The 27646-nt window shown below is 38.4% G+C and overlaps 1 protein-coding gene across 9 annotated transcripts in view; it reads right to left on the minus strand.

Annotated features, from left to right (window-relative positions):
- dgkb (diacylglycerol kinase, beta) overlaps positions 1-27646 on the minus strand; it is a 95767-nt gene that overhangs the window by 47366 nt on the left and 20755 nt on the right. For 8 of the 9 annotated variants that reach the window (XM_037784928.1, XM_037784934.1, XM_037784931.1 and 5 more), the window contains 11 exons: positions 22719-22795; positions 21860-21880; positions 21112-21259; positions 15697-15834; positions 8687-8736; positions 6550-6624; positions 6075-6194; positions 4377-4494; positions 1785-1873; positions 1302-1418; positions 921-1019 (listed from right to left, as the gene is read on the minus strand). In XM_037784928.1, the coding sequence (XP_037640856.1) occupies positions 921-1019; positions 1302-1418; positions 1785-1873; positions 4377-4494; positions 6075-6194; positions 6550-6624; positions 8687-8736; positions 15697-15834; positions 21112-21259; positions 21860-21880; positions 22719-22795 (1052 nt within the window). The remainder of the gene's footprint in view (positions 1-920; positions 1020-1301; positions 1419-1784; positions 1874-4376; positions 4495-6074; positions 6195-6549; positions 6625-8686; positions 8737-15696; positions 15835-21111; positions 21260-21859; positions 21881-22718; positions 22796-27646) is intronic. The other variant, XM_037784937.1, reaches the window with a different exon arrangement.

Here is a 27646-nt window from a genome sequence, read left to right on the forward strand (position 1 = left end):
CTTATTCTGAAAACTCAACTATGTGTATATTAATTTAACTGTATATTACTTATTTTTGTAACGTGTCTAAGCCTGTTGTTGTTGTTTGTATTGTATTTATTGTTGTAACCAGGGCTGTGGCTACCGTTAAGGACATTGAGGTCATGGCGCTGGTATTTTTTTCTGATGACTTTCAGCTGAACAAAAATGAACAAATAAATAAATAATAAATAAATGATTTAGTATCTTTCCAACCGAATTTCATTCCTGGCAGCGTGAGGAAGGCTTTGAAACAGCATTTAGACCATCATGTTAGAAAATAAAGCACTTTGTTTTATGGGGCTGTAATTTCCTAAGAATTAATGAATCCAGAAAGTTACCTGGAAATAACATAAAGGAAAATAGTAAAACAAAAAAGGAAAATAGAGACAAAGTTCAGAGACGGTGGGTTTAACTAAGAGGATTTTCTGCTCCGTTTAAATAAAACTTGCAGAAAATATAATTGACCTGCTATAATCCAATAAATGAAATACAACAAATCTAAATAATGAATACAAATTACAGACTTCTGCTATGGCCCTGGTTGTAACATGCACTTTGGAAAAAAAACACTTTTGGGTCATGTCAGTTTAAAAAAATGTAAAGAAACTTTTCCCTGATCTATACGACATCAGGCAACTCTTATCCATGCGGTCGAAAAAATTACACAACATGGATAATCTGTGTTTTAGAGATACTTAATTAACAGTTTTTGGTGCAGTCTTTTGAAAAAGACTTGTACCATTTTGGAAATAATCTAGTAGAAAAAAAATAAAGCTTTGCCATTTGAGAGCTCAGTATGAGAACACAGGCTGATGACTGCATTCTCAGTAACACAGTGTCAAACAAGGTTAGCCTCACTCAGCCACGGGACTGCTGACCAGCGAGGAGTGAAGTCTTACCAGGACGACGGGGCAGATGGAGCTGGGGGGCAGGATGTGATCCTTCAGGGGTCCGCAGTCACACTCAGGTTTCACGTGGGAGGCACACTTGTTATGGAGCTGGAGGAGGTGGCATCCGTTATTAACAGCAAACGTGTGTCAGTAACGGCACACGTTGAAGTGTACATTTTCAGGTACTATGCTCAGGATTTATTTGCATTACATGTGTCTTTGCTTGTGTTTGATTTTCTATTAACTTGCAACCACAAACAAGTGTTTTCAGGGTGTAAATTGGTGGGATGACTTGTGAGGTATCCGAGGTGCTAAAACCAAACCCTAAAAAACAAGAAGCAGTGGGAATATAATGAGGAGGTGGCTGCTTCTCCTCGGGTGGCGGCTTACCGTGATTTGACACCACACACAGTGGAGCCCAGTCAGGCCCTGGTAACACTTAACGGTTTTGTGACACTTGTCACACTTGGTGGGGCAGTTCCCTTCCACCCAGAAATGATGCATTACCTGCAGAGAGAGGGAGAGACAGCATACAGGGAGGGGAAGAAGTGAGAAAAGAAACATGGTGCAGAAAAACAAGATATATACAAAGGCACAAGTGACACAACAATCAAAGAAAGCAAGACGGAAAGAAAACAAGCAAGAAGGAGAGAGAGAGAGAGAGAGAAAAAAGCACAGCATAAGAGAGGTAGAAAGGCCAAACAAATGATGCCGTCTGTGTCTTTAAACCAGGCTTGTCCTGGTAATTAGCAATGCTTAGTAGCAGATTGAGTTGTTTTAATTCCATTAGAAGAAGAGGAGCCCTCATCCTAAGCCCCATGGAGCATCGCTGATCCAAGCGTGCCGACTGGTAAACACTCCAATTGGACGCACCTCTGTGTTTTTCTTGGACTTGACATAGGTTTTGATGCAAGACGGCGGAGCGCGAGCCACGCAGCGCTCGTGGACGGTGTACTTGCAGACTGGGGAAGAAGAAGAAGAAAGAATGCAATTGAAGACTTTCAAATAGGAAAAGATGGAACACAGAGGACACAAAAAAACAGACTTTTCATGCAGTTATAAGATATATGCTGGGGTTTGAGTAATGTGCTGCTGAAAGCTGTACTGAAGGTGTTGCCAATATTTTGTGAAAAAACGCTTCTGTGACACCCGGATCGGATGTTATCAGCCCATTAAATGGGCCTTATCAGTGGCTGTCAGTCTCATAGATGTGGTTCAGACGAAGCCTGCTACACCCACTAGTAGGTTTTATCATCGTTTCAAATGGTCGATCACTGAAAGAAGAAATAAAAGAAGACAACACCGCTCTCTAGCGACTGTAGTAATTAGGACAGGAGCAGAGGCGGAAGTCATGTTGAGGGATTCACATCCCGTGTGAAACCAACAACATGTTTTTTTCTTAGTGTTCATAAAATTAAGTTTCACTTTCTAGTTATTTTAAGCCTTAAGCCTTTTTCCTAATATTAACTAAGTGGTTTTGTTGCCTAAATCTAATGTAGCTGTTTTGTTTGTGTTCAAAACTACGGCTTTCAATCGATTCAAATATTCAATCACGATTAATCGCATGATTGTCCATAGTTATCGCACATTTTTTATCTGTTCAAAATGTACCTTAAAGTAAGATTTGTCAAGTATTCAATACTCTTATCAACATGGGCGTGGGCAAATATGCTTGCTTTATGCAAATGTACGTATATATTTATTTTTCGAAATCAATTAACAACACAAAACAATGACAAATATTGTCCAGAAACCCTCACAGGTACTGCATTTAGCATAAAAAATATGCTCAAATCATAACATGGCAAACTGCAGCCCAACAGGCAACAACAGCTGTCAGTGTGCTGACTTGACTATCACTTGCCCCAAACTGCATGTGATTATCATAAAGTGGGCATGTCTGTAAAGGGGAGACTCGTGGGTACCCATAGAACCCATTTACATTCATATATCTTGAGGTCAGAGGTCAAAGGACCCCTTTGAAAATGGCTATGCCAGTTTTTCCTCACCAAAATGTAGCATAAGTTAAAGCATTATTTAGCCTCCTTGGTGACAAGCTAGTATGACATGGTTATTAATATCATTACTCTAGCTTAAAAAGTGAGCCCGCCACAACCTAAAAATCATAATTGCGTTAAAGCATTAAAAGAAATTAGTGGCGTTAAAACAAACATTAACACGTTATTATCGTGTTAACTTTGACAGCCCTATTCAAAATGTAAAATTTCATTCAGTTTTCCAACGTGTTAGAGCGCCAATGTTGCCAGATGTATAAAAATCGTATTTGCACAATAATTATGCCCTCTGTGCGATGTACGATCAAAAGTTTCATAATGTGTGATAATTTGACCATTTTGTGACACTTACAATTCGTAGTTAGTTTTAGTCCGTGCTGTCTGTTTTTAATTCATTTCCAGATGAATCCTACATCTGTGTTTATGCATCTCTTCTCAAGTGACCTCTTTCCAGCCAATCATCCTTGGTGTAGACTTTGCTGTTGATTAACAGGACTCACGCGGCTGCTCGACGCTCATTTGAAGAGAGTTTACACGAGATATATGCTTTGAATGCACTAATAAGCCCAATTATTTATTTAATTAGCTTAGCTTATGGCCTTAACTATTTTTATGCAGAATATGAACAGGCTTCCAGTTACACTGTCTTGTAATTAAACAGTAGGCTATTACAAAAAATGTCAGATGGACACATACCCACTTCCAAACATCATAACTACGTCAGCTTGCTTTAAAAAACAACAACAAAAAAAACGATATGAGTAGATTTGTAAGCTGTCAAAAAGTCGTTTAAATACCTGTTTAGTAAAATTACACATTTACGCCTATTCGTTCTTGTGGTTATGACTCGGGTTGAGGATAATTTTCCTCAAAATACGATAATTTTAAACCTCTAGTTTAACATTTCCCATCTGGCAACGCTGTAGAACAAGGTGTTTTTAAGTTTCGCTTCACTTTTACAACGTAGCGGGGGCAGTTTGGCCCATCTGACGCATTCGAATTGTAATGACAACGACTGATAACGACCATTTAATCAGCTGATAATATTCAAAATGGGTGTCTGTGAAGGGTGTACAGTTGGGTGCACTTTAATAAAAAAAGCCATTGAGGCTGAAACACGAGCAGGTTTTATACTTTCAGAATAAAAAAAAAAAAAAACATAGAATGATGTTTTTTAGACTACGGTGGAGTTGCTGTTGGTTCTTCCTTTAAACCATCATTTGACACTGGAAGCTCTTGGCTAAATCTCAGGTTAATTACGTCTTTTTTTAAAAAGCCAAGGGAAAAAAAGACGCCAATATTCTGATGTAAATTTGACCCCAGAGTAACATCCATAATATCGTCACTGCAACACATGAACCGACGATACCAGCCCAGTATGTCGTAGATGTATCTTGTCTGCGCAGATCAATGTATCTGTCGAACCCTTAATGGTAAGTGAATTACTCACATGAGCAGCAGAGTCCCTGCTTCCCCAGTCCAATCAGCATGTTGAGACACAGGTTACAGTAGGCCGGCTTGTTGAAGTGCTTCAGTCTCCACACGTGCTGCCCGTCATCTTTAACATTCTGCAGTAACAGAAACACATCAAATGATTAAGTGATTGAATGATTGAACTACTTCATTACATAATTTTATATTCTGGTTCACTCATTTGGTGGTTATATTTTTATTTGTGTTTTACTTTAGTTCTCAAAGATGTGTTTTCCAAACGCAGCAAAGACAGAGGACACGTTTCGCAGTCTTCCCTTTGCAGTAATACTCATTCATAAAAAATGACACTTAGGCAGGGATTTCTGCTAAAGCTGATCAAATGGTTCCATCTTGTGGAAACATGATGAACTGAAGGCAGAACTGATGGCGCTCTCATTAGTTTGGGGATCACACAGCAGCAGTGGGGATATACACGTGTAAGGATGTTCTCAGGAAACCGCTGGGGAGCGTGTGTGAGGTGTTACGAGATCATTTATGAATTGCAGAAAATGTATTAGTGATGATGAGGAATGTATTTTGTGTATATCCACTGCCTGCTTGTAGTATTTTTCTTATTATCAACAACAGTAGCATGGCCCCAGAGATAAAAAAAAAAATACATTTTAGATTTCTCTTTTAAATTCTAGTAATTTAGTTGACACTATGAACCACAGTAATTTACAGTGAGCCATTAGAGAATACATGTAAAAGTACTCTTGTGACCTGAGAGTGATTAGCATAATCATCTTTGCAGGAATGAATTGAAGAAAGGAAAAAAGAGCCGAGGAGAGACTGATAGTCAATTTACACTTGCATGATGCGAGAAGATTTCTTCATTTGTGTAGAAACACTCTTAAATATCAGTTATAAAATAGCAATAAGTGTCAAGTTATTAATCGTTTTTCTTTGTACAGAAGAGAATGTAACATTTAACCAAATCAGGTTGAAAGAGCGTCGTTATCGGCAGCACCACACTTTACCCTCAGTTTCAAAACACAGGGTGAAGTGCCTCATACAGGACAGTGTGGAATTCACACATTCTCCCCTTGTGATATTTGTCCAAATGGTTCAGGGACATCATCAGGTAAGTTTTAAATCGCTGAAATGGCAATCATGCCACCGGGCCTACATAATGAAATTGGTCATTAATAACTCTTTTGTTGTCTGATTTGTCATTGTTAAGCAATGTTTTGTGAAAATCCATGTGTTTATGTATTGATCATACAAGTAATGGGCAAATTTGGAGGACAAACAGGAGACAGGCAGGCAATCAGATAACTGCAGGTTTTCAATCATCATGTGTTTGCTTGTAATTTATGCACTACGGTGTGCTTATTTTGAGATGTATTCCTTCGCATTTTTTGTAGTTTTTAACTGAGTGAATGGCTTTGTGACGAGTTTGCTTGGCTGTTTATCTCAGGCTAATGTTTGCACGTATCCATACAACAATTTGTATGATATCTTACAAAAGTTATTCCTCCAGCAACATGTGTCAATTTCCTGACGTTACACGCATACAGGCTTTTCAAAATAAGCATCCATCCTCACAGGAAACAAGTTTGAGTTTGAGTACTTAGTTTTTCTCTGAAATTTCCATTCTAAAACTTTCTTTCTTGGAGCGTTAGCAAGCGACCGGTGTCCCCAGCAAATGGAAGTGGTCTCTCTGTGGACTCACCGTCTCCAGGCCCAGCAGGACCAATAGTGGGATGGTGGTCATGCCTCCCTGGATCCACTCCTCCAGTGACACGGTGCCATCATGATCGTAGTCGATCTCCCGCATCATGTCCTGGAGGATCTACATTATTACCAAAAAAAACAATAAGTCAAAAGAGAAGAGAAGAAGAAGTCGTGTTTTTCATAGAAGTTGTAAATTTGAGAAATTTCGGTTCTCCATGGGGTTGAGAAAAAAAAATCAGTGGAACCTGAAAAATATATTCAATGAGTGTATAAATAATAAGTGTACCCTCTTAATTGTAATATTGAATTTTCAGGCCCATTAGAAATTTCTTTCAGGATCAAAGTTCAGCCACAAAAATGTCATTGCTGTAGAAAAACAGCCCTCAGATAGCTTAAGTAGTCTCTTTCCTTCTCAGTATATTAAATTAACACCATTACTGCTTTCTGTTAACTGGGTGAAATGTCTCTCTTACTGGTTTCAGCTCAGTCACGTCCCACTCCAGGTACTCTGCTACATGCATCATCTGGGAGATAATGTGCTCCAGCTCCTGCGGTGAGACCACAGACAGTCAATTACAGGCACAAAAATACTGTATTTACCTTTCTGTATATTGCAGCCTTACAAGTTGATGTCGCTAAGTGCCTTTGGCGTGAATAGACTGATAAACAGCGTGTAATAGCAGGTTGAGAATGTCAGTCTTCCGCACAGAAGAGTTGCAGAGAGAAAAACAAAGGCAGCGTGGGAAGAGCTCGGAGGCTGATGGTTTAATTACAATGGTTGCTTTTCTGGAGAGCAGAGGGGGGTGATATTATTATCTAGTGGGATACTGAATCACTATGATGCACTTTGGACTTCTTTAAGATGTTGAGTGCAAATCAAGAGTTCATAATAAAACAAAAAAAAGTAATAACCATTCTTTTAATTTCTCTAAAATATGAAGTACACACTGAATTAATAGCTCTCTTTTTGGTATGCTCTCTGTCCTCTGTCCTCTTTTCATTACTCTCCCTCTCCCAGCCAATAATGGGATACTAATAATGGGATACATTACAAACCCCTCCACCCACTCCACCCTTGCCCTGTAATTCCAACCCACCACTCCCACCTACGCACTTCCTATACATAAACACATAAGAACTGGTGCGCTTTCATTCATAAATATACCAACGCCCAACTTTTCTCTTTAATTCTTCTTTTCTGTCATCCACCCATTCATATAATTGTACTATGTGTTGAGATATTACATGTACAGAATGGGAGCAATCTGATTATATGTTTGTTTTATTTACCCCTAAAGTACTTGCATACAGTACATACAGTACAAAGAGTAAATCGCAAAATGTCCCCATTCGAATGCTATGTTTATCGTACTGTACATATTTTTTTTGCTGAGCAGCATTTTAATGTTGATGTTTATATACTGTATATACTGAGTATTTTAATCAATAACTACTATATGTATATTTCATAAATGATCAGTGGTTTTACCTATAAAATGTGATCTTAAAAAATAGTAACTATAGTTGTGAAATAAATGTAATGAAGTAAAAAGAACTACATTTCCCTCTAATTTGTAGTTGAGCAGAAGTATACTGTGACATAAAATGGAAACACTCAAATAAAGTACCTCAAAATTGTACTTAAATTATTACCCATGTCCTCACGTCTTATTATCATTCAGGTTTATTAATTTGTATGCATCTTTTTTCATTAGTGTCATATTGTCAGCATCAAACAAATATAACATGCTTATGCACATACACAAACACATAGAGTTAAGAAACGAGTAGTCGATTAGTCGATCGACCGGATAATAATCTGCCATTTTGGTGATCGATTCATCGTTGAAATCATTTTAATTTTATTTATTTTCCTTTGTTGTTGTTTGTCTGCTTACATACATGTGTCATTGTCTACTCTTGAGTGCTTTTCTGTTGCCTGTTTGTTTGTTTATATGTTGTCAAGGTGGTCGTCTTATTCACCCTTTCTTTCTTCTTTTTCTTTTTTTTTTTTAAAGTAATATTGTTATACTTACGACTACGATTATCATTGTTTGTATTATCATTTTTCTTTACACTCATTGGTTACTAATTTGAAAAAGAAAAAAAACACAATCAATTTAGTCCTCCGAAGAGGGGTGGTGTCGGCTAAATAAATAAAGCTCCTCCATTGTGATAATATATTGAATGTTTTGGGTTTTGACCGTTGGTCAGTCAAAACAAGATATCTGATGCGATTACCTCAGGATTTAAGGAAAATTTTGATAGGACTTTTCACTGTTTTCTGAATTTTATAATTCAAACGATTAATTCATAAATCAAGAATATAATCAGCAGATAATGAGAATATTTTTTAGGTGTTAGACAGGAGAATGTATCCTCTCCTAACTGTGCTTTGTGTCTCTCTCTCTGATTTTAATACAGATGTTTTAAAAACTGACAAATTGTCTCGAGTACACACAATAAAATAAAATTCATTAGAAAAGACTTTTGTCATTTTAAATATATTAACAGTAAAAACACATGTTTGGGGGTGTTATCAGTTTAAATTTTGCCATTTTGACAATGAATTTCAGGTGAAAGTTGTTCTTAAAGAGGAGAAATATTTACCGAGCTGTCCAAAGAGCCGTTTCCATCCGTGTCGTAGAGGCGAAACATAACTGTGGAGACAAACAAAACAAAATGTCAAGCTCCAGCATTAACACACCCTTTGAAGTAAACATTAAAAGCAGTTATTGGCAGGAGAAGCCACGGCTCTCACTGCTCAATAAAAAGCTTTTATTGCACTGTGTACTTCACTGCATGCAAATACAAAGCAAAACGTGAATTTATGCAGTTGTAAGCATCTGAATGTTGCAACTTCAAGTGTCCCCCAATTACCACTCAAAAGTGTCACCATGGAAACAGACAGCTCCCAACATCACAGCTGTGATTGGCTGACATCACGGTGATGCGTCTGAACGAAACAGAATCGTGACAATAACAACAACATGACCTGGCTGCAGATCATTTCCATACTAATGTCTACACTTAGAGGCGCTCTTACCCACCGCTGCCCCAACCCCCCACCTCCACTTCCACCTCCACCCCCGGCCTCCATGTGAGCGCGCTCGAGGTGCCGCACAGGGTAGGTGATGCTGACATCATAAGGAGTTGACGTCAGATGGTGGTTTGTCAGGCCACTAATGAGGAGCTAAGTGCCAGTTTCCTGAGGGGGTGTGACCTTTCGGTGGGCGAAGGGAGGGGGGAGCGATGCTGGTGTCTGGTGTTGGGTGGAGGCTGATGGTGTCACAAAGAGGTGACTGTGGTGACCCAGAGAGCTAATAAAGTGCTAAAGATGATGAGAATTGTTTTTAACTTCTGTCTGCAGTACAAATGGGTTGGACAGCGGAAAGTCTCTCTGATTGTTTTCACGAAGAAAAGAAAAATCTCATATAAAGGTTTTCTATATGATATCCAGAGCATTAATATTGCCGCAAACAACTATTTGCTATGTAAAGATATAGAGGAGTAATGTCTACCTGACCGGAGAGAATGAAGTAGAAGAATGAAGAATGAAACCGTGCGGAGGCAATAGAAATACTCTGAATATCGAATTTAGCACCTATCTTTAAAACTCATTTAAGGAAGAGATTTGCAATTGACCCTTCGCTAAGTCCCGCCCCTTTAACGCAGACTGGCCAATCATAGCGTAGCCTTGGCCAGCTTTGACCAGGTTCCGACAACTATACCAGAGGGTGGGTGCTACGCTTCCACGACAACGTGGTGGGTCGGGTGGCGTCATCAGCTGTAACAACCGTATCAGTGCAGTGCAGAGCGCCGGGGCCCCAGTGGGGCACGCTCACATGCATAAAACATGAACTAAAAGCATGTGTGGCCGGCCCGGCTATGTCAACAAAGCACAGAAGAGCTCTGATTACAACACATACAGAAGGAGAGTGACGTTATTCTCTGCTCAGGTATACTTTATATATCTTTGTATATCTATATTTTTGCATAGCAAATTGTTATAGTTTGCTGCTATATTAATGCTCTGGATATCATATAGAGCACCTTTAATTTAGCTCTTATCTATAACACATAACATTACTTTTAAAGAATTGTCTAGGTCAGTGGTTCTCAACCTGGGGTCTGGGCCCCCCTTAGAGGGGCGCCAAAGATCACAGAGGGTTCGCCAGGATTTATCTGCTCTGAGGTTGTCAAAATTAGATTTGAACAGGTATAACTAAAATCATAATAACACACTTACTGGATAATTTATACAAAGTCTGTATATAAAACTATTTAAAAAGTATTTTTTTTTTCTACTTAGGAGACCACATTCTGTTTAAACCCGGTATTTGTTCACAGTTGCAGATAAAGATCAGGCTACACTAATAGTATTATACTATGTGTAGAATCAGATTCCAGTGGTGGCTGTGTAGGATTGTTTCCGACTCGTGTGATCCAAACATTTCCAATAACCCCAGAGCGTTGTGAAGTCCAAAAGTCTAAATTTATTGAAAAAAGATAGATGTCATCATTTTTAAAATTCACAACATGTTTTTATCTAACAAAATATTTTGCTTCAATCCTTATTTGTTGGTGGTTAACCTTTCAAAAACAACATCTTCACTGCAGTCAAAAACCTATTTGCTCCCCCCGCTTGCAGCACACAAAGGGAGTATTAATGGGGGGGTTTGGCAGCAATCTAACAATAACAAAAAATCTATTTTGGCTCTAACACTATTGTAGTAAATTAAGTCCTTACAAAAAAAGAAGATCACATTATGTATTTGCATTCGCTTAGCAAATCCATCAAGACCTCATCACTTTATCTATGTTGACGAAACTGACGAGTACTATTCATTAAATAAAGTTGATTTAATAAAGAAAGACTAACTCATTTAATACACAGACTCACCTTATTCCAATTGAGGATTTTGTTTGAGGATTTGTAATTCTTTTAAGGGCGATGACGTCCGAAAATATGGGGGGTGGGCTCAGCTTTTCTTAGATACAAGTAGGGGTGGGGGAACCACTTTTCTAGGGCTCGATTCTGTCATATTCTTCATTATTTATTTCAATGTACTGTCACTCATTTAAAAAGAAATTCCTGAATCTTTTTTGCTACTTTTAAGTAAATAAAAAATGTCATTTGTTTCTTTTGCAGTGCAGACATCTGTGCTGGATTCCCAGAATTAGCTCGTTTCAGACGATCCTGATGAAAGAAAAACATCAGCTCAGACATCGCAGCAGTTCTTAAACTAACCAGCAGAGGGACCCGTCCACCTCAATAATAACAACACAGTGGCTCACAGAGTTGGGGAGAGACAGGGAGAGAGAGAGAGAGAGAGAGACACAGAGACAGAGAGCTCAATAAGATATCATCTATAGTTAAATCCACAATGTGCTCACACACAGGCAGCATCGGTTGAATTATTTAGTCATCCTTGTGCTTAATGAGCGCTACTCTGCTCAATAATTCAGCAGATGGATGAGAATTACCGCAACACAGAGGAAAAAAAAGTCTGATGTCCAATTAAGCATTGTAACCGTGTGAATAAATGATGTGATAAATGCAATTAAGAGATGTGGGAAGACTTGTCAATAAACCGCAACCTTAAGGAATCGAGCTTCACTGCGGAGAAGCTTTATGGGAGCTGCAATGATCATCTCCAAAGAAGTGAGATAAAGAATAAACAGAGTAGGAATAGTGATGATCAATTAAAAAATAAAAGCTCCACCTTCAAATTCAGAAAAAAGGATACTAACTTTGGTTGTAAGCTGAGCTATTATTTTCACCGGGGGGGGGGGGAGAATAACACGACAATAAAGATGCAGTTTGATTGAATGTGCTTGAAAACCACTAAATATAGCAGAGAAAACTCTTTAATAATTAAGAAAAGTACAGAAAAAAGAAGATACCTGGCAAATATTAAGATGGCAAATAAATATCAATACAACATACAACTTTTCAATTTACAATTTCATTGCTTATAGGAAACCCAATATCTGTCTGGCTATTATAATGTCTTTCTATTATAAGGTTTCTGTGCTTGTTCATGCTGATGTCCTGATGTCATGTTAACCTCGCAGACAGGATTTTATTTGGAGAGACTCATTTCTCCGAGCCTGAAAAAATGGAGACAGAAATAATCTCATTGGTCGAGTTAAACCTCGGCGGAGAACTAAGGTCAACGTAGACAATTTAATTCATAAATATGAATGTTTTCATAGACATTTGTGTCCTTTCATTCTTTTGTACATGATTTGGAGCCAACTTTGTCTCCAAACGTGTGATAAAGAAGTCTTTTGGGTGATATAATTCACAGTTACAGGTTGTTTTTTTGGATTCAACACCTGAATAAAAAGTTGTTTGTGTGTTTTCACACTAGTTTCATTCATTTGTGACCACAGATTCAAAGGCTTTGGTAGCAAACAGGAGAGCTAATTAAAAACTGATGCAGGCCAGTGGTGGAAAGCAACTACATTTACTCAAATACTGTAAGTACTGTATATATAATGGAAAATAAGCCCCACCTCTACCAGCTGCAACATTAACGTAATGTAGATATTAATACATTAATAATTTTGATTAAATTTTAAGGCTGTCATAGTTAACGCGACAATAACGCGTTAACACAAATTTGTTTTAACGCCACTAATTTCTTTAACGCAATCAATCTTTTGGAGGTTGTAACTGGCTCCGTTTTAAATCTAGAGTGAAGATACCATATCATATGAAAATAAAACTAAGGAATCCATTGGTACCAACCATGTCATACTAGCTTGGCACAGAGGAGGCTAAATAACACTGCGAATTTATGCTAAATTTTGACGAGGAAAAACTGGTATGGCCATTTTCAAAGGGGTCCCTTGACCTCTGACCTTAAGATATGTGAATGTAAATGGGTTCTATGGGTACCCACGAGTCTCCCCTTTACAGACATGACCACTTTATGATAATCACATGCAGTTTGGGGCAAGTCATAGTCAAGTCAGCACACTGACACACTGACAGCTGTTGTTGCCTGTTGGGCTGCAGTTTGCCATGTTATGATTTGAGTACATTTTGTATGCTAAATGCAGTACCTGTGAGGGTTTCTGGACAATATGTGTCATTGTTTTGTGTTGTTAATTAATTTCCAGTAATAAATATATACATACAGTTGCATAAAGCAAGCATATTTGCCCACTCCCATGTTGACATGTGTATTAAATACTTGACAAATCTCCCTTTAAGGTACATTTTGAACAGATAAAAAAATGTGTGATTATTAATATTATATTCAATTTCTGCCAAGAGATCCCACCTAAATCCTACACACTGGACCTTTAAGTAAAGGATGTGAGTACTTCTTCCACCACTGACGCAGGCTAAAGTGTAACGTGAGGTGGTAATTTTGAATGTTCAGAGGTGCAGAGATAAAGCTGCATCTCTTACAAGCACATTGTATTATCTACAGCAGGTGTTGCCTGCTGTAGATAATACAATGATCTGATTGGCTGGCAGGTGTCTGTTAATTGTGTAACAGGACATGCAGGTAACCATAGCAACAGTAGTTCTGCTTGATGCTGCATTTCCAGATAAAACCGACGAACAACCTGACTACAAACAAACTTTCCTTTGATTAGTGGCCATTGCATGAGCACAATAACACATTCTGAGGCTCCCGTTTTTTTTGGAAAAGAACAGACTGCTAACAGCCTCCACCTCATCATTATTTTCGTATATCAGGACTATGGCTGCAAATAACATTTATTTAAATTTTTTTATTAATCTGTTGATTATTTTTTCAATTCAATAACTCGTTGTTTCGTCCATAAAATGTGAGAAAACAGTGATAAATGTCCATCACAATTTCCCAGACGTCTTTCAGATTGCTTTTATCTTTGAGTGTAAAACTCAAAGATATTTTGTTTAACATCACATACAAAAGAGAAAAGCAGCAATTCTACAATTGAAAAGCCGCAACTGGCCAATGTTCAGCATTTTTCACAAGTAACTGATTATCAATACAGTTACCGATTCATTCTCTGTTGATCGATTAACTGACTTATTGATTCAGCTGTAATCAGGAGTCTTCATCGTGTATTATCATTATTATAGCTCACATAATAACATCAAAAGGATAAGAATCGGGCGTTGTTGTACTGAGGCAAAGAAAGAAGGAGGACTCCTGTGAGAATAGAGTAATATTAGTCTCAATATTATTGTTCCCTTCATACTGTAGCATAACAGTAAAACCCCATTAAATATTCACTGTGCTCCTCAGTAATTTAACTCGTCTCTAATAGACATGAGCATTCTGCAGGACTAGCCAACAGACAATACCAGTAACAACCTGTATCTGACATTACAGCAACCCATTAGATGAGCTCTTGCTCTCCTGATGGCTTTAATCTTTTGGCATTGCCGTAATGTTTCCTAAATAATCCTACATGTTGGTGTTAACACGGTTCTGGTTTCAGATTAGCAAAAAACATTTCCAACATCCTCCAATTTCCAAAGTCCAAACTTCACATTGAGCTGATTAAAAGAAAAAAAGATCTGCATCCGGACAGTATTTAAATACCAACGAGTTTGCTGAAAAACAGCAGTTAATAACAGCTATCATAATTACTGAGGTGGGGGTGTAAAATGACCCACATTGGCGGCGCTCCGGGTGGGATTAAAATCACTGACCAGCACAGTTAATGCTAAAATCACCCCACATCCCTTAGAGAAATAAATCCAGTACGAATGGGGGGCTTAAATATACAACGGCATATTAGGGCTATTGTAGGTAAAAAAACAAAATTAATAAATTCAAATTATGGAGCCGGGGAATTGGGGGTAATATTCCTAGAAAAAAATTCCAAAATTAAAGTCATAAATTCACAGGGAAAACAATGTTGTTTTCTTCTAAATAGGTCCAATTCACATGTCTCAAAGTCCGGATGCTTATGATTACATGGTGATTCTGAGCTAAAACCACAAGTATTCCCTTATTGCTAAATCTGATTGCAAACTATAATTTGATTAGGTCGTCCACTGCTGACATAATACACGGCAAGCGGCAGTGTCTGTGGTGTGATGAGGTTGATCCAACCTTGCCAAGTGAAGCTGTAGTTCCTTCAAGTTTTCCTTTTTTTTTCTCTCGTAAATTTGTGACTTCAATCTCAGAGAGTTTCTGAATTTTCCGTAATTTTCTTTTTTACTTAAAACAAAGAGGGTTAGTGGCATCTCTTAGATTAGATTACCTAGACAGCTAAAGGCTACCGTGGTTATTTAAAACTTGAAACATCAGCTACTTAATGTGGCTTAATGTTGCATTTTTTCACAAAGCAGCAGAGCAAAGATTCATGATTTGTCCTCTCTTAACCTTTGTCTTTTTCACTGGGCTTCAGCTTGACCTTACTGAGTCTTCCGCCCACTGAGGTTTGACTAAGTTTAAAACTTCGGTGGCTCAGTTGGCTGGTTGTGTATTTTATCTTTTTATTTGTTTTTTTTATTCGGTTCCTAGAGTTTCTTGCATTTCTGCGATTCATAAATCTGGTATAAGGATTTGTCCACTTTCAACAAATCACTGAATTGTAGATGCCTGTTGCATATAAACAGAGGGGCCAAAAGCCATGTGACTCGGGATGACACTTACACTCAAGCTTGTCCTCAGGACGCCCGCCCTCCAGCAACGAGAGGTAACACACGATGTCCTTCAGCTGCACCATATCCAGAGGCTGGGGCAGTGGGGTCGTCTTCAGAGGGGTCGAGTTGCCTTTGATCAGCTTCAGCCCTGTAGGGGGACGGAGATGAAAGGTCAAAACATCCTCCACAACACCTCTAATGTTAGCCCAACAACCTGCTGGCCTGACATTAGTCATACAGTCGGATTGATCAATGGTGGGTGGTGTCCAGCTCACCAAAAGGCGAACAAACTATATATATAAAAAATATCCAGTTTTAGCCTTATCAAAGACTTCAGAGCAGGGCTGGTGGTTTTAATGGATTAAACGTCTATACTATACTAAAATGTTTCAACCTTATCTCATTGTGTTTAATGGTACAGCACGCTAAAGATCTATACATGATGTAAAATCATTAACACTGCTCCCATCGTTTTCCCTCTCTGGTTAGCCGACATAACCGGCTAACGTAACACCAGCTAGTTGTCAGCCATTAGAAGTTTCTAGCTCAATACCACATACAGCGTTTTCAGTGGCACCCTAACCCAGTCAATGTTTGTGATTCAAGGTTAATTATACCTAAATTGAATGGATATAAAGCTACATATTGACAATATACAGTCATTTGAACCCTCCCTTGAACAGATTTGCAATTGGACAACCATTTTGAATTGTCCAATAACCTGAATGTTCTAGCATCCATACCATCGGACATGAACGTGGCATTAGTTCTGTGTTCCAGGCCGTGACGCACATTCAACAATGGTTGAATTAAAGTCCCCGTGAAATGAAAAATACGGTACATTTTCCCAGTTTCAATCTCGTGTCCCTGTGTTAATTGTTAAAAGTTTATATGCCAAAAATATAATAAAACAGTATTTTAACATCAAAATCTGATCAAAATCCCTGTCTTTTCTCTTCCTGTAAACGGTTTCAAATGTTTGATGATTCATCCTGCATACTTGGGGGCATTTTTCATCCAATCAAATTAAACTTTTGGGCGACTAGCTAACAAATCATTTGGATCGAATCAATATACGTTCTTTGATCAAAGTAGCTAACAGAGCAATATGGATAGAGACAGGAAGAGATCTAATTCATTCAAGGGAAATGTTTATTGATTTTTCAAACGACTCACTGTGAGCGCAGCACAGCAGTACATGCAGTGAACGTCCACGGATGACAATGCGAAACGACCGGCAGAGTTTTGGGGACTTTAAGCAGGACCATGACAATAAGAAGGCGTTATTGCGTGTCATTTTCTCATAAAAGTTTGGGTGCATTTGAACAAGTGTTTTGCTTCTATAAAGGCAGGAAAAGACCAAAGTTACTGCAGACTGTTCTGGTGAAGAGGGAGCTGAGTCTGAAGGCAAAGCTGTCGATTTACTGCTCAATCTCTTTTCCAGACCCTCCCTTATGGTCATGAGCGTTGGGTAATGATGACAAGAATGACATTGTGGATACAAGCGGCCAAAATGGGATTCCTTCACAGGAAGGTGGGCGGGTTCACCCTGAGAAACACAGTGGGGAGCTCAGACAACTGGAAGGAGCTCAGAGCAGAATTGCTACTTCTTTGCATTGGTATACTGGGCACATCCAACAGGGAGGAGACCCATGGTAGACCCAGAACATGCTTGAAGGATTGTGTATCACACCTGGCCTGGAAATGCCTCAGTATTCCCCAAGAAGGTCGTGTCTAGATGGTTATCCGAGTTTTACGAAAACGTGCGAAAACTCTTGCAATACTCGCTGCCAGATGACCTATCCTAACCTAAACCATTTGACTCCAATGCCTAATCTTAAAGGAATAGTTTGGGTGTTTTGAAATGGGGTTGTATGAGGTACTTATCCATAGTCAGTGTATTACCTTCAGTAGATGACAGTCGACTCGCCCCCCGTATCAAGAAACAGACAAGAGCACCGGCACCGGAGCAAAGCAATACAGTACTATGGACGGGGACGGCAGAAAGATGTATTTTAGCCACCTAAAAGAAATGCTCACCTAAAAAAAGTTATATTAATTTAAGTGTACTCTATATTTAGAATATTTTCCGACGGCGACTGAACTGAAAGTGAAATGTATCTATACTGTTTTTGTCATCTGAGCCTGCTGGCTTTGGAGAGAGCATAGACAAGTTTCACTCAGTTCAGTTTCCCGTCAGAAAGGAAAAGGAAAGGGCTCTCTGACGGCCAGATGAAGCGCTGGACATATTCTAAATACAGCGTACACTTAAACGGATATTGTTTTTTTTAGGTGAGCCTTTCTTTTAGGTGACTAAAATACTATTTTCTTCCGTCCCCGTCAACAGCACCGTATTGCTTTGCTCCTGTGTCAGTTTCTCAATGCTCCTGACCTTCATCTACTGTAAGTAATACACCTTCTATGGATAAGTACCTAATACAACACCACTTCAAAACACCCAAACTATCACTTTAACCATTCAAGGTCAATGCCTGACCTTAACCATCTTGCTAGAGTTTCACAAATATGGGGAAACCATCTAGACACGACCTCCCAAGAAGAGCTGGAGGACATGGAGGAAGTAATCTGGACTTGGATAAGTGGTGGAAAATGGATGGGTGGATGGAGGATTGACCTAAAATCTATGACAAAACATAGAGAAATAATATTCCTGAAACTGAGCGGTTAATTTTAATTTATGACATGCTAAAAGGCAGCAGCATATGAAAACTTTGCCGTGCACTACATACTGAAGGTACATTAATGACTCTGCTCATTCTACAGTACTCTCACCAAAGAGCTATGCTATTGTAATTTATTCATAAAGTCAGTGTATACGTCCAGCTACAGAAGCCATAAACTCTACTCTCAAACAAGCAATTATGCAGTTTGCTTCTAAAAGTACTTGTATGGGGAAATAAACCCTTTAAAAATGTAGTGAAAACAGAGGGAGAGTGCAGACGGCAGCAGTTTATGGTAGACGGGACTTGTTACAGTAGTTCTCCTATATCTGGGGTGGTGGGAGGACTTACTGTTAAAACTGGATCAATGAGGCCTAATCAACACACTCACATACAGCAGACTGAACCGATTCAGCTCCTCACGTGCTCTGTGAGGTAATTAGGGCAAACAAAGTGCATTAAATATTGAATCCACACGAGTGAAACTGTTACCAGAAGGATAAATCATGTGAGGTGATGTCCTTAGTTTACCCACTTTTTCATAATCCACTCATTAGACTTCACAGCTTTTAGCCTGATGTGAATCTGTTTAGCAAAATTTACTATTTTAATTCAAATTTAATATATATAAAAAAAATAAAGGTGACGGCAGGTTTTTATCTTTAGCAAATATCAGGGTGTATTTTTTATGTCAGTGTAATATCAGAATAGAATTTCAGAATATATTTTTTCTGTATTAGAATAATAATTTGTGAGTTTAATGTGTCAAATTGTCTTAAACATGCAATTAATGGATTTATAAAAGAATGACTTGCCTTTATGATGATAAACTGACTCTAGATTATAGTTTATTCAGTGCTAACCTGCAGGTCAAGAACTCCTTTAATGAAAGTTAAACAACTTGTTTTTAGGTTTGAAGTTATGCCAGCATGGGAGTCCCCTGCTGCATTTACTTATTTACAGTTGTACTGTAGCATCCTCTCTTTTTACTACGAATGTGCTTCAGAACCGCTCAATCCCCAGGGGGAATTTTCTTCAATTTCCAGCCCCTTGATGCCTGAATGCCAGCAACTGGGGAACATTATTTTATTTTATAATACATTCTTTTGATCCTGCTGTTCACTGACAGGATAATCTCTGCTGTAGTAACTGTGGGGTAAATGCAGACAAATAAAAGCATTAAAAAGGCAATTCCATAATTTCAATTAGTGAATCCGTGCTTTTTTTTAAACTGCTATTCATAACTACAGTTTGCTTATACATCCTCAGCTGTAGCTCATTAAGCCTGCAGCAGTTATCAGCCTAATGAGCAAAAACTACACAGAATTATTGTGCTGCAAGAAACATAGTAATATGGAAAAAGTTTATATGCATCTTTGTCAATGGAGGGCTCACAGTTTGATGACTCAGGTGATTTTGACGACTACACAAGCATTTGGTCATGCACCATCCATTTCCATTCAACTTAAAAGTGGTTGAAAGTGTTCTTCAAAAACAATTTTGTTATATTTGTTGCTCTGACAAAAAAAAGAAAAAAAATCTAGTATCCGTGGCTGTCGCAGGACTATAATAAACCTGTTGAATCATTTAATTAAGCCCGAGTAAAATGACTGGACAGGTTACCTGTCTGTCTACGTGCGTTCACTCTGCCCGTGCACTCATTGCACATCACCGGTGTCTTTCACAAGCTGCTAGCTTGACAGCGGTGAGTACTAACAATAGCCATGTTAGTTGTTTATGTTCAAAATGAAACTTTTCGGGGGAGTGGCTTTGGAGGGAGGCTTGAAGCGACGAACTGTCAGTGTTGCCGATTTGGCAACTTTCTCTCTAGAGTGAGAAGCTAGTGCTGCTAGTTACTTTCATAAGAAAAGAGTTGGCAACACTGGGCTGGGTTTTTCGGTTGGATCATTTTTTAAATCTAGCGTACTCTTGCTAGTTTCTCAAGATTACCAACCCTAGCTTTAAATATAAACACATGCTTTGGTCTGCTGTCTTTTAGAGGATGACTCCCCTCCTGTGAGATATGATAATTTTGTTTTCTGGCCGTGCTTGTGTCCTATTTCCAAAGTCATCTGCAATTCATCCAAAGACACTTGTAATACGAGCACTAATTGTATGTGCTTTCATCAGAGAGAGGCACTGGGCAAAATGTAGGAGGCTCTTATAGCCTAAAACACAACCAAGAGTCAAAGTGGTAACTAGTATTTGAAAACATTATATCACAGGTCAAATCAGGTCAGTCTCTATTATTATTATTATTATTCACCTGAGATATCAGGCAGTCAAAGAAGCGTGAAGCCAGATGTCAGTGCAGGGGAATGTTGGCTTTAATATCAGTAATCCATTACCACGCCAGAATGAGATATTAGTATAAATGAGGTAAACAAACAAAACCATAGCCAAGACAATTGGCAGCCGCCACATTACCATTTACATTGTGTGCCATTGTACTGAACACCGCAGGAAATCTGTTATTGTCTGATGGCACAAAAAACAGATAAATAAACAGAAGTGGTTCAGCTTTTACACAGCAAAGAGCGTTAAGTAGCTTCTTTAAAATCGACAATAACGAGTCACTGAGGAAAAGCTGCGAGGGCATGGAATAAGTGACAAACTGGCTGCACTTCAGCAACAAAAGCTGCAATGATTTATTCTACAAATTGTATCAGTAACTACAAAACACCAACACGCTGTGTTCACAACTTGAGGGTTTGTTATGGTAAAGACTTCCTTTCTACACTTACCAGAGACTCTGGGTTTGTCAGAAGATGAGGGACTGGGTTTGGGTCCCTTGTTGCTAAACGTCATGAAGAGGTGTTGACAAAACTCTTCGGGGAGTTCGCTCTCCAAGAACGTCTGCATGAAGACCTTGAAGCCCTCAAAGTCAATCTCCTAAAAAAAAAAAATGAAATAGAGCGTGTTGTTTGTCATGGTGAGCTGCGGTCATCGCCATAAAGGCTTCAAGGAAACATAGATGATTTTCAATATGAAGAGAGCATGTTGGTGCGTTTTACCTTTGGGGGGGCAATCTGTGATGGTTTGCAAAAAATTGTTGCAGAATTCATATTACAGATTTCTGCACTCAGACAGATGCCTCCAGTGTTGTTTGGGCAGTGGACGGTGAAGATCTATTTTAGAGTGGTTTCTGGGGTCTTTTCTATTATCCATTGAGGCTTACAGCTTCGTCCATCCTTACGATTATTTGGTTGGCTGATTGTTTAAATCTGTTAGTTGTTATCGTTGTCTTACTTTTTGCAACATTTTGTTAATAAACACAGTTATTACCTGTTCAGGAAACACATTTTAGATGAGAACTATTTCCCTGGAGATAGCTGCATATCCTCTATAAATGCCTTGGATTTTTATTGCTCACTAAAACATTTTTTTTGTTGCTTCACCGCTGTTTGAGAGTTTTCCAACGAGAAACCATATGAACACTCAGCAAAACACACCAACAATAAATAAGAGAGAGAGGAGAAAGATAGCAGTTACCTGGCTGAGGATGTCCTGCTTCTAAAGCCGCACGCAGCATTGGAGAAAGAAAGAAACCCAACATGTTCATGGACGTATCATGCAGTTATCACATTTAAAATGTGCTAAATATCCATATTACAAATGTGTACGTAAAAAACACATAGGTAAGTGTCTAGCTCTCTTGATTAACTGCCACTACATTAAGGGTATTATATCGGTCATGCAACAATTATTATTCCATGCACAGTGGATCAAAAATAGTGTATTAATTACTGTGAATTGAGGTCCTGGTATTTAAATACTCCCTTTTCCTGAAAAACGTAGGGGGAACCCGGTTTTTAGTATGTGTGTCTATGTGAAGACAGACCTTTATGTACACAAGTGAAAAAAATATTCTCCTCCAAACCCCATTAACATTACCATGCAACTTTCAAAGCTAAATACCAAATTCTAACCTTGAAATACTGTTATCATGGTTACTTTTCATGCTAACATGACAGCTTACAGTTCAAATGGGTGTCAATATATTCTTTGAAAAAGTGTGATAGAAGCAGAGGAATTGAAAGATGATATACATGTATTACATAATCAAGCAAAAATGAAATAACGAAATGAAATTGAAATGAAATTTAAAAAATGAAATAATAAACAGGTAATTGTTCAATTGTCTGCAGCTCTGTGTTAAAAATCAGCTTCTTTATTGCATAAAATCCCGGTTTTTCAGAGAATAACAGAAAAAAACTAATAGAAACAGAAATAGTCATTGTTCCATTTTTGTGAATATGCTGATAGGCGTGCTGTATGGGGGCTGTTAGCACAGTTGGATTCAATAGACTATAAACGATCTGTTATATAATACAGTATAAACTGCACATACCTCCTCTGGATTGTATTTAGCCAACACACCATCTCCATGGAACTCCTGCAGCACATCCTTCAGCTTCTTGGTTGAGTCTGAGGGGAAAAAAGAATGTTGGACAAGTTACTGTATTTGTGTGTTGTAATCATTTACGAAAGTTTGGCTTCCTCTCGCATAGGGTATATATTTAATACCAAACATTAATTTACAGCACAGGTTTGATTTATGCTTACATTCAGCCTGCACCAAAAGGTCAGTTTTATTTATGGATTTGAACTTTCTGGACTTTGTCAGCACCTCTAAGAGCTGCAGAAGCTGCATGCACGCTGATAGGATCATATATTTGGTGTAGGTGCAGCATCATGACGTTTGCAAGGGAGATAAACTCCCATAAATGAGTCAAAGATGTAAAAAAAGTATCCTGTGCTGCTGACTACAGACGGTAGTCAGCAGTTAATTCTCTGCTCAGGTAGACATTACTCCTCTATATCTTTTAGCGATTTTTAAGTTTCAGCGGGCTCAGTTTTAAAGCTATAATAAAGATACTGGTATCATATAAAACTAGAAAACTTAAGGAATCCATTTGTATCAACCATGTCATACTACATACATATGCTCCAAATACACTAAATTTTAGTGAGGAAAAACTGGCATGGCCATTTTCAAAGGGGTGCCTTGACTTCTGACCTCAAGATATGTGAATGAAAATGGGTTCTATGGGTACCCACGAGTCTCCCCTTTACAGACATGCCCACTATCTGATAATCACATGCAGTTTGGGGCAAGTCATAGTCAAGTCAGCACAATGACAGCTGTTGTTGCCTGTTGGGCTGCAGTTTGCCATGTTATAATTTGAGCATATTTTTATGCTAAATGCAGTACCTGTGAGGGTTTCTGAATAATATTTGTCATTGTTTTGTGTTGTTAATTGATTTCCAATAATAAAGATATACATACATTTGCATAAAGCAGCATATTTGCCCACTGCTATGTTGATAAGAGTATTAAATACTTGACAAATCTCCCTTTAAGGTACATTTTGAGCAGATAAAAAATGTGCAATTAATTTGCGATTAACTATTTTAATAGATTGACAGCCATAATTGGCATCAAAATATACTTAAGGTACCAAAAGTAAAAGTACTAATTATGGAGAAAGGTCCATTAGAGACGATTGTTAGATTATAATTATCAATGCATTAATGTTTTCATAATGAAGCTGGTAAAGGTTGAGCTAATTTTCCTTATTATACACTATAGCTTGTAAAGTCATCAATAAAGTATTATATTATTGCATCTTATCCTAATACATCATCATGTATTCATTCATAATATTTTGTAGCTAATGTTATAAAATAAATGTAGTGGAGTAAAAAGTAGGCAAAAAAGTAGCAGAACATGGAAATACACAACTAAAGTACAAGTACCTCAAAATTGTACTTAACTAGCCTACAGTGCTTAAGTAAATGTACTTAGTTACATTCCACCACGTATAGGCTAATCATCTTTAGAGGTGTTGGAGCATATTTCTGAAAGTTGGACGGAGCCAGGCACACATGGAAGAAGTTTGCCTTCAGGGCTTTCTGCCTGAGATCTAAACAGACCTACTTCGTTAGGTTTAGGAAAAGTTCAAGGTTTGGGTTAAAATAAACCATTTCTGGCAGAAAGCCCTGAAGGTCAACTTCTCCCATGTGCAAACCAAGCAAACTGTTTCTGCTCCCAGCTGCTTTCTGCTTCCAGCTCTGTGTGTAACACATAGAGAGTGATTTCAGTCTTCTCATTCTCTGAAAGAAAGCAAATATGTGTAATGCCCAAAATGTTGAACTAGATATAAAAATACCAACATCATCAACATGGCATTGATGATTTTGGAAGGTCAACAGCTAGCCAACTACTGTATAACTATGAAGCTCATTTGAATTGGGGAAACTATTAACCTAAGATTAGCTCATCTGCAGTTAAACCTGCTGACAGAAACAAGCTGTAAACACAACAAAGACAGATTATCATCTTTTAAATCGATATGGCAAACTTGTTAGCCAACACATTTAGCAGATATAAAGCATTCATTTAGAGTCGTGTCTCTGGCCACCTGACAAATATAAGTCCAATATTCACTCTCCTTTTTAGCTATATTTTTGGTCTCCAATAACTTATAATTGTTAATATAATAAATATTGATTATAGCCGCGTTAAAGTGAAGATTGTTATTTAAAGGGACAGTGTGTTGGATTTAGTGGCATCTAGTGGTGTGGTTGCAGATCGCGACCAACTGAGTACCCCTCTGCTCACTCCTCACTTTCCAAGACTGCCAAATGCAAAACCGTGGTAATGCTGTTCGCCTCGCTCAGGGGCCATCCTTACCATAATAATACTACTTTAGGAGCAACAGAAGTCAGACGGTGGCTGGCGGTACCACGGTTATGCACTCTGCGGCTCACATTACTGCAGTTTCTCAAACATGTCAGACTTCAGGTAGCTGAGCTTGAAACTGACAGCTATCGATCATTAAAAATGTGTCTAGAAAACAAGACAACGGCCATTTTCTGCATTTTTTGACAGTGGATCCATCTGGAATATGTCAGGGAGTAATGGAAGAAGAAGGAGCAGCCACAGTGAGCTTTAAATGAAGAGCTGCAGGCGACAAGCTGCAGAGCGAGGTAACCAACTACTTTCACTTTCGCTGTGGTGGCAGACTCATGCCATGTGCAGCATAAAATCAGATCACGGTTTCTCACAGAATGATAGAAAAAGGCCAATTATTGCCTGACTACTTTATTAAAACGAGTATTTTGTTTTGGTGCACCCAGTATGGGACCCGTAGTATCAAACCTCATTTGCTGTTACCACCAGTAAATAGGGTGTCGCCAAATCACCAGGACTGACATCTTAAGGACTGCCACTTTAAAATACAAATCAACTTGTTTCAAGAATGATCTAATTAGTGTAAAAACAAATCTATGAAACATATTGATTTGTATCAAAAACAGGTTGAAATATTTTGATTTATTTCACGTTTTAAGAAAATAAGGAGTTGCGTTAGCACTCAGTTATAGACCAAAATAACTTGATCAGACAGAGATTTGCTGTGATAATTACTGCATGATGCAGAGCGTTTATGAGCCCTGCTGCTAAATCAATTTGCTGCGCCACAGATACCAGGTTCTAAATGTTACACAAGTTAATTAGAAGTACCATTTTCTTCTCACATGCACTGGAGGGCCTGGTTCATCTCTCACAAAGATGGTTGTTTAAGTTGATGCTTCATATTAGCTACCTTGTCTCTCACCTCTTCACGGGCTTAATTAGCACATGAAAATGTGGATGTTTGGTTCCTACCGTTGGTAAAATGATGTCTGCTTCTCAAGCAGTTCTCCAACCTGCCATTATCTAAATAAATAGAGCAGCCAGGGGCCCTGAGGTAAAGTTGCTGTTCATGAAACTGCACAGCATGTCACTGATTGATTATCAGCAGGTGTGTTGGGAGGTTCAGCCTCGCAGGTAAGAAAGCAAAGTGTAGTCACTGGATTTTTTCTTTTCAAACTTGCTGAAAATGTATCATGAATTTTACAGTATGCTTTGTGTCCTCTCAGACTGAGTAAATACAACATTGATTGCCTTTTGGTGAAACCGGGCTGAATATACAGTTAACAATAGGGCCGCCCCCTCTTAGTCGATAAGTTGACTAATCGTCGCTTTGGTCTTAGTAGATTAAGATTTCTTTAGTCGATTAGTTGGTTTTTATGCTTTTTTTCATGCTAAATGACTTATTTCCAAGAAACTTATGAGCATATCTCTGGTAAACACAAGATTTAAAGTGGTGCTTTTGTGTGATTCTTTGTGGAGAAACTCAGTTTCACAAATCTGTCAATTAAATCAACTAATTGATTAGTTAGTAGAATGTCTTTGGGCGAGTACAGCCCTATTATACAATATACAATAGTGTAAATGGGCAGGTAGCAGCAAATAAGTTATATAAATAATAAAAGAGAGCACATCTTATAAAATAAAAAAGTGTTCCCTGAAGCAGTCATTCTGTGTTCAATGCCTGTATGGTGATAGGTGAGGTAATAATGGCTGATATTCTGCGTCCATTTAAAAGGTGCATTTGAGCTCCTCTTAACAGCTTTTTGTTGGTTGTAACATTGCGTCGCCTCTTGCACTAATGGCTTTGGACCTTTGATTTCCTCAAGATGCATTTTACCAACAGTGAGTAGAAATAATTGCTTCACATTGGACTGAGTGTCATCATCATTACTCACCACCTTTATCAGCAAGCCGTCTACACAAAACCGTCACGAAGCATATCCACTGATTGCCTGTCACATTCAACAGGCACTGCTGAATTACAATGTATTCTCTCAATCAGGCTAATGATGTGGCACACATTAATCTGAGTTTTTTAGGGTCATAAACACACTGAATATCTTCTTTACCTTTAAAAGTAAAAGAATGTTCCCTCTGTAAAGCAGCACTCTGCTACACATTAGCAATTATATCAGATAAAGAGAAACTCTAATTGTTGTGAGTCAGATCCAAGGTGCCTGACTCGGCGCACGGCTATTAAAATGTTATGAAAGTGTGCACTGCTCACTTTAATGAGAAGGAAGGGAGAGCTACAGGAGGAGGCGAGATGAAGGGCGAGACGAGGAGGGAAGGTGAGGCAATGTGATGCCCATTGTTGCTGCTCAAGAGAATGGGATATTTTATAACCTGTAGCTGCACAGCGCACAAAGAGTCGCCCGGAGCTCGTTGAAACATGATTATCCAAATCTGTCTAGCGTGCACACACGCCTGCACGCAGTCATGCACACACACATCAATACTCTTTAGTTCTCTATTGCTGCTTTGCTTTTTTTTCATTCCACCTTTTATACCACACAATTTGAAGCTACATTGTTAAGCCTCGCACACATTTCCCTGCTTAATTCAACAAAGTGCTTAGC

This window comes from Sebastes umbrosus, chromosome 11 (genome assembly GCF_015220745.1).
Source record: "Sebastes umbrosus isolate fSebUmb1 chromosome 11, fSebUmb1.pri, whole genome shotgun sequence".
Taxonomy (NCBI): Eukaryota; Metazoa; Chordata; class Actinopteri; order Perciformes; family Sebastidae; genus Sebastes; species Sebastes umbrosus.